General features: G+C 38.2%; 1 protein-coding gene across 1 annotated transcript in view; it reads left to right on the plus strand.

Annotated features, from left to right (window-relative positions):
- Positions 1-14860: 14860 nt before the first annotated feature.
- The window catches only part of LOC129489162 (neuroblastoma breakpoint family member 6-like), a 200418-nt gene continuing 197763 nt past the window's right edge, over positions 14861-17515 (plus strand). The window contains 3 exon segments of the mRNA XM_063639063.1: positions 14861-14885; positions 16533-16697; positions 16800-16996. Of these exon segments, the coding sequence (XP_063495133.1) occupies positions 14861-14885; positions 16533-16697; positions 16800-16996 (387 nt within the window).

Here is a 17515-nt window from a genome sequence, read left to right on the forward strand (position 1 = left end):
AGTTCTCTTCAATTATTCCTTCAAATATGTTTTCCAGACTTTTGGATTTCTCTTCTTCCCTGGGAATACCAATTATTCTTAAGTAGGATGCTTAACATAGTCCTAAAATTCTTGGAGCGTTTGTTCATTTTTTAAAATTCTTTTTTCCTTGTCTTTGATGAATTGGGCTAATTCAAAAGCCTCGTATTCCAGCTCTGAAGTTCTTCCTTCTGCTTGTTCTATTATATTGCTGAGTCTTTCCAGTGCATTTTGCATTTGTCTTTTATTTCCAGAAGTTGTGATTGTTTTTTATTTATGCTATTTTACTGAAGAATTTTCCTTTCATACCCTATATGATGCTTTTGATTTCTTTAAGTTGGAGTTAACTTTCTGGTGCCTCCTTGATTAGCTTAATAATTGACCTTTTAAATTTGTTTTCTGGCAATTCAGAAATTTCAGGATCCATTGCTGGTGAACTGTTGTAATCTTTTGGGGGGTGTTGAAGAACCTTGTTTTGTCATATTACCAGAATTGTTTTTCTGGTTCCTTCTCATTTAGGTCGGCTATGTCAGAGGGAAGTTCTGGGACTCAAGGGCTGCTGTTCAGATTCTTTAGTCCCATAGGGTGTTCCCTTGATGTGGTGTTCTCCTCCTTCCCCTAGGGATGGAGCTTCCTGAGAGCTGAATTGCAGTGATTGTTTTTGCTCTTCTGGGTCTAGCCATCCAATGGAGCTATGGGTCTCTGGGCTACTACTGGACAGTGTCTGCAAAGAGTCCTATGATGTGAGCCGTCTTCAGGTCTTGCAGCAGTGGATACCAGCACCTACTGTGGTGGAGGTAGCAGGGGAGTGAAGTGGATGGACTCTGTGAGGGTCCTTGGTTGTATTTTTGTTTAGTGTGCTGGTTTTGTGTTGGTTGGCCTCCAGCCAGGAGGTGGCACTTTCAAGAGTGCATCACCTGTGGTACTGTAGGAAGGAAGCAAACTTGCCCTAGGGTCACCTGGTTAAGTATTCAAGTTTCTCAGGTGGTGGACAGGGCCATAGAGCTCCCAAGAGATTATGTCCTTTGTCTTCAGCTACCAGGGCAGCTAGAGAAAGACTACCAGGTGGGGGCAGCAATAGTTGTGTCTGAGCTCAGTTTCTCCTTGGGCAGGGCTTGCCGCAGCTGCTGTGAGGGATGGGGGGGTGGTTCCCAGTCCAGTGGAGTTATGTTCTCAAGGGGATTATGGCTGCCTCTGCTGAGTCATACAGGTCACCAGGGAAGTTGGAGAAAGCTGATAGTCACAGGCCTTGCCGCGCTTCCATGTATCCTGCAGTCCTAAAGGCTAGTCTCACTCCCACCATGCCCCCACAACAGCACTGAGTCTAGTAGGGCAGCCAGTGACCAGGGCTGAGAACTTGCTGCAGGCCACCAGCCTCGCCACTGAGAAAGCAAGCCAGCTCACCATTTTTCAGTGTCTCAAGGAATCTGTAGTGCTGATACTGTTCCTTCAAAGGGTTATGGATTCTCTCAGTTTTCCTGGTATGTTGGTGTCATTCTTAGAGCAAAAGTTCACTATGTGAGTCTCCACACGCTGCTTTGTCTGTCCGAGTGGGATCTGCAAGCTAGTTCTTCCTCCTATCTGCCATCTTCCAATAGATCTCCAAAGCTTCCTAAATACTAAATTAAGCCTAGACATATTGTAAAATAGGATGCAAGGTGTATAATAAAAATCTAAAGATATTATACAAGATTTCTAGGACATTTTGAAATTATTGTAAGATCTAGAAGCCATGCCTCCAAGACCCCTGAGTGTATGAGTTTATTCTTTACTATTAGAAGGTCTTCAGTGAAAATTAAGAAACCTCTTCTAAGAGCTTCACCTGTTTAAGGTGGTCCTTACTGCTGTGAGGAGAGAAAGAATCCCAAACGTCATCAATGCCTACATTTTATATTGCACAGATGTTGCCCTTGTCATTTGATCATGTCACTGGCCCTTTTCCTGAAGACTTTCTGGATATGGTGTTTGAGAGGAGGTTGCAGAGTTTGCAGAAGTTCTGGAGGGTTTTTTCCTCCCCTGGCTGACATTCAAAGAGAAATTATTTTTTGATTGGGTTACAAGAAGGTTGATATCTCATTAACAGTGATGACAGATTGCAAGGGCTCTAAGACAGCCTCATGCCAAATTAGAAACAACCAATATGTTTATGAAATCATTTAATCCATAATCACGGCATGTAATGAAAGGGACCAGTAGCTTGGCATTGGCATATCAAGGTGGTCACCATGATATGTTTCTATGAATTACAGATTCAGCAATGTGTGTAGTTTATGAGCAATGAGAGAAAATGATCCATCTGGTCAGTTTCTGAAACTCGTTGAGGCAAGAGTAATGTCTTTAATCAATCTGAAAATAAAAATTACACTATTGAGTTATTTTGCTGTTCTGCAAAATATATTAGTTAGTGTCATATTTCTCTGTTCCTTAGCATTTCCTCAGGGATTTGAGAAACAGAGGGGGTAACACTCTTCAGTTTTGCTGATTATAAATTTGTTAATTTGCAAAGATGTGACAGATGTGGTACAATTATTTTTCTGTTACGATTCAGAGACAACAGAGCCAGGGCTTTGACTGTACTGCTTGCACTGACTTTGAAAAATTACTTGAGTTACCTTTTATTGGTTAGTCTAGAGCCACAATTTGGCCCTAAATAAGACTGCAGACAGAGCATCTGTGAGATTTCTATGAACTCTAGGTTTTTCTATCACTTTTCATAGTAGAATGCAACCCCTCTCTGAACTCTTGCTGCATTGATCTCTGTTTCAGTGGGTCATTAACTGTGCTCACAAGCTATTTATTCCTTTATGAGCACCTTAGAAAGACCTCAGGTGTCAGCCTTTATAATCACAGGTATGTGTTATGTTTGGGTCTACAAGTCAATATATATTTAACAAATTCATGTTTACCATGACCTTTGGTGTTTTTATTTGGAAGGCAATGATAATAGTATTAATACTTACGGTGGTCATGAGGATTAAATGGTCAGCAAGTGTGAAGCACCAGCACATTGATGCTTAGTCACTGTCAGCTTGAGTGCCTTCTTTCCATCACTGTACATATCCGGCAGGTCCTCTCAGGGCAGGGAAGGAGTCCTGCATGTAACTGATGCTCCCTTGGTTTTTATGGATGTGGGGTGATGCCCAGACTTAATCAAACCAAGACTGTGAACTTGTACGTTGAGCATCAACAGAACCAGACAAGTATTAGCTGCGTGTCATTGTTGTATGGGCCATATACACATTTTCTATTAATATTTCATATTCTTTAAAAATCCACATTTTGAGGAAGAAAGTTATAATTTTGTCTGTTGAATTTCAGCTACTCTTATGGCCCTCAGGTACACTGCTCTTTGTATTTTATCTATATGATTCTGCTAGATTTTAGTATTAGAGCTAAGATGTGTATATTAAAGATGCTCTCTGTGGGTAGCCAGAATTCACAGGGGTGGTAGGCTTGGCACTGGAAACCAAATCTGTTTCTTCTACACCTGCCTCACCATTCTCTAATTGTCTATTTGGGGGATGTTTGAGTGATTTGGGCTGGATCACATGTGGCCAGGCGATCTGCAGATAACGCATTTTTTTTTTGAAACAGGGTATCTCTCTGTCACCCAGGCTGGAGTGCAGTGATGCTATTATAGTTCACTGCAGCTTCAACCTCCCAGGCTCAGTCAATCCTCTCACCTCAGCTTCCCAAGTAGCTGGGACTATAGTTGTGCAACACTATGCCTGGCTAATTTTTTAAGTTTTTGTAGAGATGAGGCCTTCTATGTTGCCCAGGCTGATCTTGAACTCCTGAGTTCAAGTGATCCTCCAACCTCAACCTCTCAAAGTGTTGGGATTACAGGCATGATCCACCATGCCTGGCTTGGAGATAACACTTAATAAACCTTAGTATGACCTCAGTATTCATGAATACTTTTCATTCCAGCATAAGATAATGTCTAATAGTCATGACCTAGTTCTGGAGTTTATAAAAATGTTAGGTCAATTGATATTTTTAGAAAGAGCCACTTCCTCTGTTATTCTTAGAGAAATAACTATTGATGTCAGCACAGATGTGTATGTTCATTGTAGCTCTGTTTATAATAACAACAACATTATGTTCAGCATTTATCAGTATGATAAATATGTTCATTGTAGCTCTGTTTATAATAACAACAAAGATTGTAGTTATGCATAATTGTTATTGAGATATCAATCTCTCTAGAACCTATGCAAGAAAAATTATTCCACTTCTCCTTGTCAGTCTGGAAGAAAATCCTGTGAAACCACATCAGCCCTGCAAACTTCTGGCAGGCACAACATCTGTAATACCTCATGAAAATGGTCAGTGGAGGGGGCAGGGGAGAAAGGGCTGCATCTATAGAGTATGAAAGTTACTCCTGGCACAATAGTAACCCCCTTTAATGATAGAAAACAACCATAGAGGCATGTCTCTTTGATGTTCTCAGTAATAACTGCAATAATAAATGTCTACACTTAGGTGATGAGGAGGTAGCGTGAGGGTGGTCTAGAGTCAAGCTGATATTTTCCACCTGAATTTAAAGATTTCCTAGGGTCTTAGATTTTATCTTTAAATATTAATATACATTCTGTATTTTACCCCACAATAATCCATCCTTTATTTTAATGTATAAGAAATTTGAAGTTACTGCTTTTAAGTGAATTTGATGCCCCAAGAAACTCTGCTGTTTATTCTGGGCTTTAAGGAGCCTATTACCTTAAAGTTTAATGCCTGAAGTTGGGTGCAATTTCTCTTTTCTTAGACATACTTTCTGTCACTTTACCTTAGAAATAGGTGCTCTGATGATTCCTGAGGAAATAGTAGCTCCTGATGAGGAGGTAATGCCAGATATGCAGCTTCCTTGGAGGCAAAGGGGAGCCCCCAAGAGTAGATGAAGAGATGAAGGGGGAGGATGGGGGTTGCTCTCAGGAGCACGGAGGCAACATGTCATACACACAGTGGCCTGGGTCCTGTTGAGGTCCAGCCTACTCAGCTCTGCCATAGCAAGAACATGGCCACTCTCACTGCATCCAGGCATGGACCTTGGAAGAGAATCTGATTCTGGGAAATGAGGTGGGTGCAGCACAGATAGTATGTAAGGATCAGTTCACCATTCTGGCTGTAATAACAGATGGAATGAGCAGAAACAGGACTTCTGTAATAACATACAGAATGAGCAGAAACAAGACATAGTCCAGGTATGTAGGGCTGTCTTGAAGGCAGTAAGAAAGCAGGACTCAGTCTGTGTGTCACTTGGGGCCAGAGCAGAATTTCTCTCTTGGTTCTGGATACCTCAATGGAATAGAAAAACCGAAGCACTCAGGAGACCCTTACATAGGGGACCAGATGGGCAGGCTGGCCTTTGCTGGAGGATGGGATACCATCCATTTTTTGTGTAAAATCAGGGTTTCCTACTTTAAAATGAAGATCTGGAAAAGATGATTTCCCAACTCCATTGGCACGAAAGCTGTTGACAGCCTCTGGATTTGTCTGATGTTAGGAGAAGTAATCAGGATGGCATTAGGACTGAGATCAGGAACTGATGCTGTGTGCAAGGACTAATGAGGGCCAACAGAAAGGGGAAGAGGAGAGAGCCAATATTAAAAGCATGAGCACAATCTCATAGGCAAAGGAGTTTGAGAGTAATCAATAGCCAAGAAGTAATGAAAAGATTACTCAGAAGTGACATTTGTTCCTGTCTGTGTTGTGAAAAATATGTGAGAGTTGGCAGAGCTTTTAGCATACGTTCAGCTTAGGCAACATTTGGTTAAGACTAAAAATGTTCAAGGCATAGATTCACTGTGAATGAGTCACACACAAATGAATGAGTTTGAAAAGGGGTTTAGGATTTTTCAGATGTTCATAGTTCATAGAATGGCTTGATCTTTCAAAGAGGTAGATAATTCTTCACTTTTTTTTAATAAGAAGAAAAATGGGGGTTCCTTTTTAAGTTCCCATCCCTTATTGCTATAATTTTTAATATAAAACATATTTAGACAACTAATGGTGAGAAAAAATGAGATACATGAGGTAGGTAGTCAGAGTCTTAGGAATTTATGATTTCGTGAAATTCCTTTGAAGTCACATAATTGCATTTCTCAATATTACATAAGAAAACTGGCTATGCAAAATGATGCGAGAATTCTGAAGTTTTTTAGATGTAAGATAAACATTCAAATACTGTATATGACAGTAAGTAAAATAGTATATTTTGTTTCTAAATATTATGTAAAAGATTCATTTAACTAAAAATGGGATTTTTTTTGAGACAAGCATGAAAAAAAATTGTACATAAGTTCCTTGATGCTCATTGTGAATGTCTAACTGAAAAATTTTCTGTGTTTTCACATTTAATTATTTAGAAATCTAGCATCTGATTCCAGGATAAACACCATAACTTTTATTGAGCAGAAATATTTGATGGTCCTGAAACAGCTTTCATTCTCCTCTGCAAGAGATGTCTGCTGGATGTACAGACTTTCCAGCTCACCTCTTTCAGGGCTGGCTTAAATTTGGAGAGTACGAACCATATTCCCTAAAGAAAGGTTCAAATTGTATAGTTTCCTCTTTTTGCTTTCTGTAGGAAGCCAGTAAATTGCTTGTTCTACTCTGATGTTGTGGGGAGAGGCATCATCATCATCATTATCATGATCATAACATCAATCTTCATAATTTTAAAAACTGGACAGATTTGTTCACTCATATATTTATATATTGATGTAGTCTTGTGATATATGTTGGCTGGTCACAGAATCAGCTTTAAGTAGTTGCTGACATCATAGGGATGATGAAAGTGTCAGGCAATTCTGCAAGCACAAGAAGAATATGATTGGCACAAGGCAGAAGTCTTGAGCCAGCTCAAATGCTTTCTAAACATAAGCAGATAAATACAAGCAAACAAACAAGAGTCACAGTAGCAAAACAAAACAAAACAAAAAACAACCCAGGGTTCTAACAGAGATAGGAAAGATGACAGTTTCATAATATTATGTAGGGGAAACCAACTCTTAAAGTTTGTGCTAAGTAGCTGATTAATGTCAGATTTAAAAAACCCAAAGGATAATTCTGCCTGAGATTGTTGCTGATATTGTCATTGTGTCAATATTTTGCTATTTCCATGCTCAAAAGAAAGCCATCTTTTAATAAACCAAAGCTACTTCTCACACTTCAATTTCAATTTGACCTGCTCTCCTATAAATAAGATGTGACCTGAGTACTGTACCAGGAGTGAGTTTTAGCTAGAATTGAGCTTTAACACAGTCATTTGCTGTGTAGCTTTTCACAAGGTAATCTTTCTGAGCCTCAGATTCTTCCTGTATACAATTACTTTTTGGTTTATAGGGTTGATTACATGGATCAAATTAGATATAAAATGTAAAAGCATTTGGAAATCTCAAACAGTATTCACACATAATTATTTGTCTATTCTGGTAGATAGATATTTTTAACATTCCTTATTATTCTACTTAAAATTTTCTTGAATATTATCCAGATTAATTTGAAATTATTTGGTTAATTTTTCCAAAATATTTGTTTCTACATTAGAGTATATTAAATTTGTATGTTAATTTGGGAAGGATTGACATCTTGACCACAATAAATGTTTTAATTTAGTAACATGACATATTGATCACTTTTATATCTAATGATACAATTTTTCTGCTTATTTATTTTATACTTGAAATTGATAATCTTTGTTTTTAAGCTGGAAATTTAATTCCTTTACATTTACTATGTGTATGGGTGTATCTGAGTTTAAATGTGCTATCATATTTTGTATTTTTTGTTATAATCATTGTCCTATCCCCTATTTTTTCTTTAAGTATATTTAAAATTCCATTTTCTCTTACTTGAAAGTTATAGTGTTTCTGTTCTTTTGGTGGTCACTCTAAAAATCATTACTTTATCAAATTCTAGACAATACTGTTAGCTTATTCCAGAAAAATCAAGGACCTGAGAAAACTTTAACTCTGCTTACCTGACTGATAGTGTTACAAGAAATATTGAATGCTTCTCATCCCTCATTGCACATTTTCTTAACCCTCTCACCTCCTGCTTGTGGGAACCAGCCCAGCACTCATGCACTCATAGTCTGAGAGGCTAATGACCCTTTAGGGACAGAAGCTACGGAATTATTACTCCTGTTTTCTGCCCTTCAGTTGCACAATTCTTTGGTGCATTCATTTTACTTTGCTTCTCAGAAAGCCTGGTGAGATTGAGATCCGGTTTTTCACAGAAGAAACCTGGTCAAGAATAATCCATCTTTTGGCTTTCTCTCCTTTCCTGTTTTGCTCTCCCTAGTCTCCTACCCTCCTCCCCTGAAAATAAATTACATGCAAGCCTGTGCTTCAGGCTCTGCTTTCCAGGGGGCGTTATAGGCTAAAACACCGTGTGTTTTAGATGTATGTCTTAACTTCATATATTGACCTTTGTTCTTCATTTCTTTTGCACATCTAGGACTGACCTGGGGAATTTTGACATTCACAATTCAGGCAGAGAAAGAGGAAATTTAAAAAGGAAATAGTAAAGAAAGAATAGAAACTATCTTTATTTGCAGATGACGTGGTTCTATACATAGAAAATTCCAAATAATCCACATACACACAAAAACTACTAGAGTCAATCAATTCAGCAAACTTGCAGCATGCAAGATAAACAGACAAAATTACTATACACTAGAAATGAACAATCTGAAAATAAAATTAATAAAGCAATTTCATTTACAATAGCACCCATAAGAATAATATACCAAAAATAAATTTATTCAAGAAGAAAAAATACTTGTTCATCGAAAACTATAAAATGTTATTGAAAGAAATTAAAGACATAAATAAATGGAGAGATCCTGTATTTAATAATGGAAGAATAAGTGTTGTTAAAATATTTATGCTGCTCAAAATGGTCTATAAATTCAACACGTCCCTATCAAAATTTCAATAGCATTTTTCACAGAGACGGAAAAAACCAACTCTAAAATTAGAATGGAACCACCAAAAGCCCAGAACAGACCCAGCAATCCCGAGAAAGAAAAAGAAAGTTGAAGGTACCACGCTGTCTAGTTAAAATTTATGTTACAGAGCTGTAGTGATCAAAACTATATGGGATTGGCGTAAAAAGAGACCAGCGGACCAAATAGCCGAGAAATAAACCCAAGTAGATACAGTCAACTACTTTTTGACCATGTCCCCAAGAACACACAATGGGGAAAAGATAATCTCTTTAATAAATAGTGTTAAGAAACTGGATATCCAGATGCAAAATAATGAAATTGGATCCTTAGCTCCTAGAAGAAAAACACAGTGGGCTGGGCACTGTGGCTCATGTTTGCAATCCCCGCACTTTGGGAGGCCAAGGCTGAGGAATCACTCGAGCCCAGGAGTTTGAGACCAGCCTGGGCAAATCCTCAAAATATTGAAAATATGACCCAGCAATCCCTCTTCTGGGCATATATCCATAGGAAATGAGATCAATACCTAGAAAAGATATCTTCACTGCTTTGTTCACTGCAGCGTTATTCACAATAGTGAAGACATGGAAACAACCTAAGTGCCCATCAACAGATGACTGGATAAAGACATTGTAGAATATAAAGTGAAATGTTATTCAACGTTTACAAAGAAGAAGATCCTGTAATTTGCACCAAAATTGAAGCTGGAGGACATTAAGTTAAGTGAAATAAACCAGACACAGGAAGAAAAATATTGAATAATCTCTCTTATGTATGGAATCTAAAAAAGAATATAAAAAGTCAAATATATAGAAACTGAGAAAAAAAAGACTAGTTATCAGAGGCTAGGTTGGAGACATGGGGTGGGGGGGAAATGAAGAGATGTTGGTGAAAGAGTATAAAGTAGCTATTATGTAGGATGAATAAATCTAAAGATATAAAGTACAGCTTGAGGAATACAGTTAATAATAGTGTACTGTATACCAGAATTTTTTTAAGAGAGTATATTTTAGGTGCTCTTACTATACATACATAAAGTAACTATGTGAATTGATGTATATTCTAAATTGTTTATCTGTATTTATCATTTCACTATGTATATGGATATCAAAATATCATGTTGTATACCTTAAATGTATATAATAAAAATAAAAGAGCCCAAAGCCTCTCAAATTAGATAATAGACTTAAGTATAAACCTTGAAACTTTAAACCTTCCAGAAGAAAAATAGTAGAAAATCTTTAAAAAATATCTAAATGACCAATAGGCATATGAAAACCAAAGTGGTATATTACTACATATGTAGTAGAATGGCTAAAATGAAAAAGACTAAAAATAGTAAGTGTGTGAGAATGCAGACCAACTAGAAATGACCTACATTTTTCATAGAAATGTAAAATAGTAAAACTACTCTGCAAAACTCTGTTTCAGCTTTTCATTCTTTCAACCAAGCAATTCCACTCTTAGCTGTGTATACCCAGGAGAAAAGAGTGCATATGTTCACTAAAATAATTATACAAGAATATTCAAAGTTATTTTGTGCATAATAGCCAAAAAGTAAACCTGTCTGCCATCTGAAAAAATGACGGTCAAATTGTGTGCCAATCATACAATAAAATATTACTTTGTCAAAATAAAATTAAAAGAAAAACACAAACAAATTCGTGGCATACATAACCCCCCAGAGATTGAATCTCAGTTGCAGATGCCGAGTAAGAGAAGTCAAAACAAAAGAGAGCATATTATATGATTCCATTTTTATGATGCATAATAAACAAAATTATGGTCCCTGCTACAGTTTAGATATTTGTGCCCTCCAAATCTTGTGTTGAAATTTGATCCCCAATGTTGGAGGTGGCCCAATGGGAGGTCTTTGCGTCATGGGGATCCCGCAGGAATAGGTTAAGGCCTTCCCTGGAAGGGGGTAGTAAGTTCTTGCTCTTTTAGTTCCCATGGAAACTGGTTGTTAAAGAGCCTGGTATCTCCCATCTCTCTCATGCGTCCTCTCTCACCATGTGATCTCTGCCCATACCAACTCACCTTTGTTTTTCACCATGAATGGAGGCAGCCTGCGGCCCTCATCAGAAGCAGATGTTGGCTCCATACTTCTTGTGCAACCTGCAGAATGGTAAGCCAACTAACCGTCTTTTCTTCATAAATTGCCCAACCTCAGGTGTTCCTTTCCGGCAACACAAATGGATTAAAGACTTGCAAAACTCAGAATACATTCTTTATTCAGGGGATGAGTATCGACTGGCAAGGAGAATGTCAGAACTTCTGGGCGTGGTGGAAAATGTTCTCTACCTTGATCTCGGTGGTATTACACAATGCATAATTATGTTAAAATTAAGCCGTATTCTTAAGTTTTTTTTGCATTTTGTTTTATGCAAATTATACCTCAATTAAGAACTGTCCTCAGAAAAAAAAGATCATAAAGACTCTTGAAAAGTGACAATTGAGAGAAGTTAGGTAACAAATATTCAGTGTATAAATAACAGGGATTCCTTAAGAAGAAACCAAAAGCAATGGAATAGAACAAATACAAAAAAGCAAAATGGAAAAAGATTTTGAAATTTGAAGGTTTGAAACAATATTAAAACGACACATTATTTCCCTGGGAAAATCAATCTAGAACCACAAACTCTGAGACTTATTCCCACAGAAGTACTGTCATTGAATTTGGTCTAATGGTCCAAGGTTAGTTTTGAAGGCCAAACAGAACTGGTTTCTAATGCGTATTCCTCAACTCGCTAAATTTGTGACCTAGGAAAATTTTGTAACTTTTCTGAGTTTTTTCCTCATCAGGAGAAGGATAATAACTGTAATAAAATAGTTTATATAACAGAAAGAAATATGATCACATGACAGTGTACATGAGCCATAATTAGTTAAGAATATATTTACTCTGAGTTCTCTTTTACCCACTTAAAAATGTAGACAAACAATGGAAGAAAAACAGAAAAATGTTCAAAAATAAATATTCTTCCATTATTTCTAGAAAGAAGTCACAACACACTAAAAAGAGTTAGGGAGGACCTAGTTTGTACTGAGCAACCTTCCCCAAACCCTGAAGCAGATGTAATCTCTATCTAACACCAGAGATGAAAGTCTTGACTAGATCCAACCCCTCCAGTCCCCTTTGTCTAGCACTGATAGAGGAAGTCCACTCTATCCTTAGAAAAACATGGGTTTTCAAGTGTTCTTCAGAGAGGCACTCAACTGTTCAGCTCTAAAGGTCTGGAGGAATATGTCAAACTGGTTTGGTTGAAGGCCAAGCTGAACTACATGACCAGGCCACTCACCTGAATCAAAGTCAGTGAAAGGGTACCATTCGCCAGAGCTCTATTGCAGGACATTGGATGCTCCAGAGAGGGGGTGGTGGGCATAGGAATATCAGTCAGAAGAAACATCAGACAATGGACCCAAGGCATAATTAAATAATGTCCACCTTTCACTAAAACCCAGGAAAGTTCTCATTCAAAAACTGATATTTTAAAGAAAACGCAGGTATAAATCTTTATGATTTTGGATTAGACACTGGTTTCTTAGATATATACAAACAACCCCAAGTGGATAAATTCAACTTTATTAAGATTAAAAAATTTTATACTTCAAGGGACATTATCAAGGAAGTGAAAAGATAATACACATAATGGGAGAAATATCTGCAAATCATATATCTGACAAGGGTCCTGTATCCAGAATATACAAAGAATTCTTATAACTGAGCAATAAAAAAAAAACTCAATTTAACATTGGGAAAAGGGATTTGAATAGACATTTCTTTAAAGGATACATATAAATGGCCAATAAGCACATGCAAAGATGTTTAATGTTATTTGTCAGTAGGAAAATGTAAAGCTAAACCAAAATAAGATACCACTTCACACACACTAGTATGACTAAAACAAAAAAAGACAACACATGTTGGGGAGATTGTGGAGAAAATGGAATTCCTATAATTGCTAGCAGGAATATAATATGGTGTGGCCACTGAGCTTGGAATACAGTTCATTAGTTCCTCAAAAAGTTAAATATAAAGTTGTATAGGATGCAGCAATTAAATGCCTAGGTATATAACCAAGAGAATTGAAAACAGATGTTCACTCAAAAACATGTACAAATATTCAAAGCAGCATTATTCATAGTAGTTAAAAAGTGGAAACATCCCAAACAACGATCACTTGATGAATAGATAAAAAATATGATATACGGCCCATAAAAAATGGAATATTATTTGGCCATGAAAGGGATGGAGTACTGACACATGCCACATCAACGATGAACCTTGAGAACATTATGCTAAGTGAAAGAAGCCAGATGCAAAAGGCCATATAATGTATTATTCCATATATACAAAATTTCCAGAGCAATTAAATTTATATATCGAGAAAGTAGATTAGTGGTTGCTATAAATTTATGGATTGCAAGAAGTGGGGAATGGAGAATGACTGCCAATAAGTATGGGCATTCTTTTTAACGTTACAAAAATGTTCTGGAATTAGGTAGTGGTGATGACTGCAAAACCTTTTAAATATAGTAACAGACACTGAATGGTATACCTAAAAATGGTAACTTTTATGATATATGAATTATACTTTAGTAATAATAATAATAACAACATAATAATGCAAGTTGTCCTTCCACGTTTCTCTGCCCAGTATTTTCATGAAAAAAATGCATCTCACTTTCAGTCAGTGGCCAGAATATGATGCTGACAGCCTGTCATGAGGAAATACATTAGATTATAAAAAGGCTTTTTTTTTTTTTTTTTTTTTTTTTTTCCAGAAATAAGGTATAGGTGAGAGAAACACCTACTCAGAAAGAACTGACCCAACTGAATTGGAAAATGTGGAAAAGGGTGTGGGGGAGAGGGGACTACCTGAGATCTGGCTCCAGTACTTACAGTGAGGAGAACTTGGCCAAGTTACAGACTCTGTACCTTGGAAAGTAAAACTTTCCTCACAAGTTGATTGTGAAGATCACAAGTGATAATATATAAGAAAAATCATCTCACAAACTGTAAGATTGATGATATCAATGGGTGCCCAAACTTACTGCACATCTGAGTAACATTGACAAATGCATTCCAGGCACCAGGTAAGGCCACTGAATCAGAATCAGGATCACTGCAATGGGGTTGATGGACTTGTATTTGCACTAACTTTCCCAGGTGTTGTTTCTTACTCTGATCAGCTTGCGGGTAGGAACCACTAAGCTGCATCATATCATCCCAAAGCCACAATACAAAAGTAGGCCAGAGCAGAACAACAGGATATGTTCATTGCAGCCTCTAAAGCCCAGAGAAACTGGGGGGCTCTAAGAGACCTGGATCCTTGGGCCCCATTTTAGCTTTACTGGAGTACGGCAGAGACACAAGCCCTTGGAGACGTGCTTGAGACACTGACCTTCCACGTTGGAAACAGTGAAAGCCCTAGTTTCAAATTCAAACTTGCTTTGAATAGAAATTTTTTTACCTTTTCTGCACAGTGATGAGACCGGTCTTCTCCAAGCCTCTCACCTTACAAGGAAAGGAATTGTTCGGCTAAGAATTCAAACTTCAGTAGAGATATGTAAGTAAGGAGGACTTATAAATAATCTGGCTGCCTAAGAAGAAACTAGAAAGTTAGCAAGTGTATTCATATTTCGGACAGTTGTGCTCACTAGATCAGAGGCATTCAGACATGAAGAAAAGACCCCTTAGTAAAAGAGAAATAATTCCTTCCTGTAGTAGGACATTATCGCCAACTTCAGGGAGGTGGGATCACAGCTGCCTGCTCTAGAGCATGGGTCGCTTTTGCATTTAGGATGTGTTTGACATCCTGACACCTGCACCCATTTTGGGGAGGCCAAGGGAGAGCTGGAATTGCTGGTGGTATGGGATAGTGCATGGAGATTGTTCAGCAGGAGGAGGGTAAGTGCAAGGAGAAAGACCAGGTCATGCTGAGAGACAATGAGCAGCACGAATAGGGACAAGTGCACGATGAAAACAAAAGTTAGTGCTTCATCTTTAAAAACTCAAGCCAATTACTTGTTCTTATAAGTAATAAAAAGCATTTTTCTGTTTACAGGAGAATGTACTTGCAATGTAGAAATCAGAAAAACTTTAAGACCAGGCGTGGTGGCTCACGCCTGTAAGCCCAGCACTTTGGGAGGCCAAAGCAGGCAGATCACCTGAGGTTGGGAGTTTGAAACCAGCCTGACCAACGTGGAGAAACCCTGTCTCTACCAAAAATACAAAATTAGCTGGGCATGGTGGCTCATGCCTGTAATCCCACCTACTCTGGAGGCTGAGGCAGGAGGATTGCATGAACCCGGGAGGCAGAGGTTGCAGTGAGCCGAGATTGTGCCATTGTACTCCAGCCTGGGCAATAAGAGTGAAACTCCGTCTCAAGAACAACAAAAAAAAAAGAAAGAAATCAGAAAAATTTTAAGTTCAGGTATAAAACCCTAAACCGTAGCTTCAATTTAATCTTTGTAAATAGAACAGAGTAAAAATTCCATGAAACATACATTGTGCTGTAAAAATCACAATGGATTATGACCTGTACCTTCCTCTAGGGTATTACACATGTACCCTGCATGTCACCAACCACCGCTGACCATGACTGATCTCACCATGTTCTTTTAGTGGAAGACAATCACAGATCAATGGTATTAGGCCAGCTCAAAAAAACATCTAACAAGCAATATTCCATAAAAACTGCTCATGGGCCCTGTTCTGTTTAATATATAGGTGAACTAAATGAAAACAACAAAATCGCCTCAGCTTTATAAGATTTCCCAAGATAGGTGGTCTCTGCATGTTTTCAGGAGGTATTCGTAAATGATTTTGATCACTTGATATCTCGAAAAGAGCAATTGTGAATCTAGAATGACATCCATAACTGAGAAGTATGAAATGGTGTATTTAGAGACATTAAAATACAAATCAGCCTACAGACAGTGCAACAGCTTCAGCAGTAAGGATGTCAAACTGGTTGTAAGTGTAGTGAAAAGCCAACATACTGCCCCAGTAAGGGAAAAGAAATCAACATAACAATGGGATGCCGCAAGAAGAATATTGAGACAACACAGAAAACATTTTGAAAATGAATTATTCACTCACATAGTATTATATTCTGCTTTTAGTCCTACACTTTTTAGAAGACACAGAAAAAACTGCAGAAGACCCAGAAAAGCACATCATGGCAGTCTAAAAGTTCCACATCTTTCACTTGTAGAAAAGCCTTCAGATCTGTTTTTACTTAAAGAGAAGGGGGGCGACTTCATCACAACAATTGAAAATAAAACCTGTTGGGAAATTATTTCTGCCTTGATGATTTTATACACATAAGGGATGAACAATGAGAAATATGCTTAGATTTATTGGGAAAGAGATAGGTCTGTGGTATTGTCACAAGGGTACACAAATACCCAGAATGACAGCTGAGGGAGTGGTCCCCATCGGTGGTGACCCTCAGGGGAGATCAGGAGGCCTTGTGTTTCAGCATGGCCTAGGCAAGTGGAAGGCAGGGGCTCCAAGATCCCATGACATCGCCACCTTCTAATTCTGTTATAGCGACGGCAGACCGTTACTTGACCCACTGGGCACTACTTCCCGCGCTCCCTTCAGAGTCTAAGCTACAGGCAGTGCCTTCTGCTCCAGGCTCTGGCTCCTTAAACTTTGTTTTTGTGGTTAAGGACTTTCAGGTGTTGTGGGGTGCTGATCAAGTTTTTCTGAACAGTAAGGTAAGAATTCCATTTATTGTCATCCCTCAGTCTTGATCAAATCTCTTTGATTTCACTAGTTTTTAACCCATTTTGTGTTTGGGTTTCTTCTCCCCAGTCCCTGGCTCTACGTCTTCTGCCACAAACATCAGCATAGCAGAATCTGTCAGCCCTTTGTCCATTGAGAGAGTAGAAATGAACATCCTAGAAATAAACCAGGAATTGCGCTCACAGCTGAAAATGAGCGAACAGCAGTTCCGAGACCTCAAAGAGAAATTTCTTGTCTCTGAAGCTTCTGCCAGCTACAGAAATACAGTAAGTTTTTTTTTTTTTTTGAGACGGAGTCTTGCTCTGTTGCCCAGGCTGGAGTGCAGTGGCGCTATCTCGGCTCACTGCAAGCTCCACCTCCCGGGTTCATGCCATTCTCCTGCCTCAGCCTCACCAGTAGCTGGAACTACAGGCGCCCGCCAGCACACCTGGCTAATTTTTTGTATTTTTAGTAGAGACAGGGTTTCACCGTGTAAGTTCTGCAGGTTCACTATCACCAAAGTGATGAGTGATCACTGTCTTCTCTCTGAGAAATTAAACACTCTTTAGACCCGATTCCTCTCCTCTTCATCAAAATAAATTTCATCCTTCCCTTACTCCCAGAAAGGTTGAAGTAGATATTTTAATCTCATTTTGCTGAGGATTGAAAAACTGGACACGAAGTGTTTAGCAACTTTTCCACATTTGCAGTGAAGTGTAGGGTGGGGTTAGAGTTAAAATCCCAATTATTGATGCCTGATGCAGACACAAAACTTCTGTTTTTCTCAGTAACAGCCTAAACCATTT

This window comes from Symphalangus syndactylus, chromosome 1 (genome assembly GCF_028878055.3).
Source record: "Symphalangus syndactylus isolate Jambi chromosome 1, NHGRI_mSymSyn1-v2.1_pri, whole genome shotgun sequence".
NCBI lineage: Eukaryota > Metazoa > Chordata > Mammalia > Primates > Hylobatidae > Symphalangus > Symphalangus syndactylus.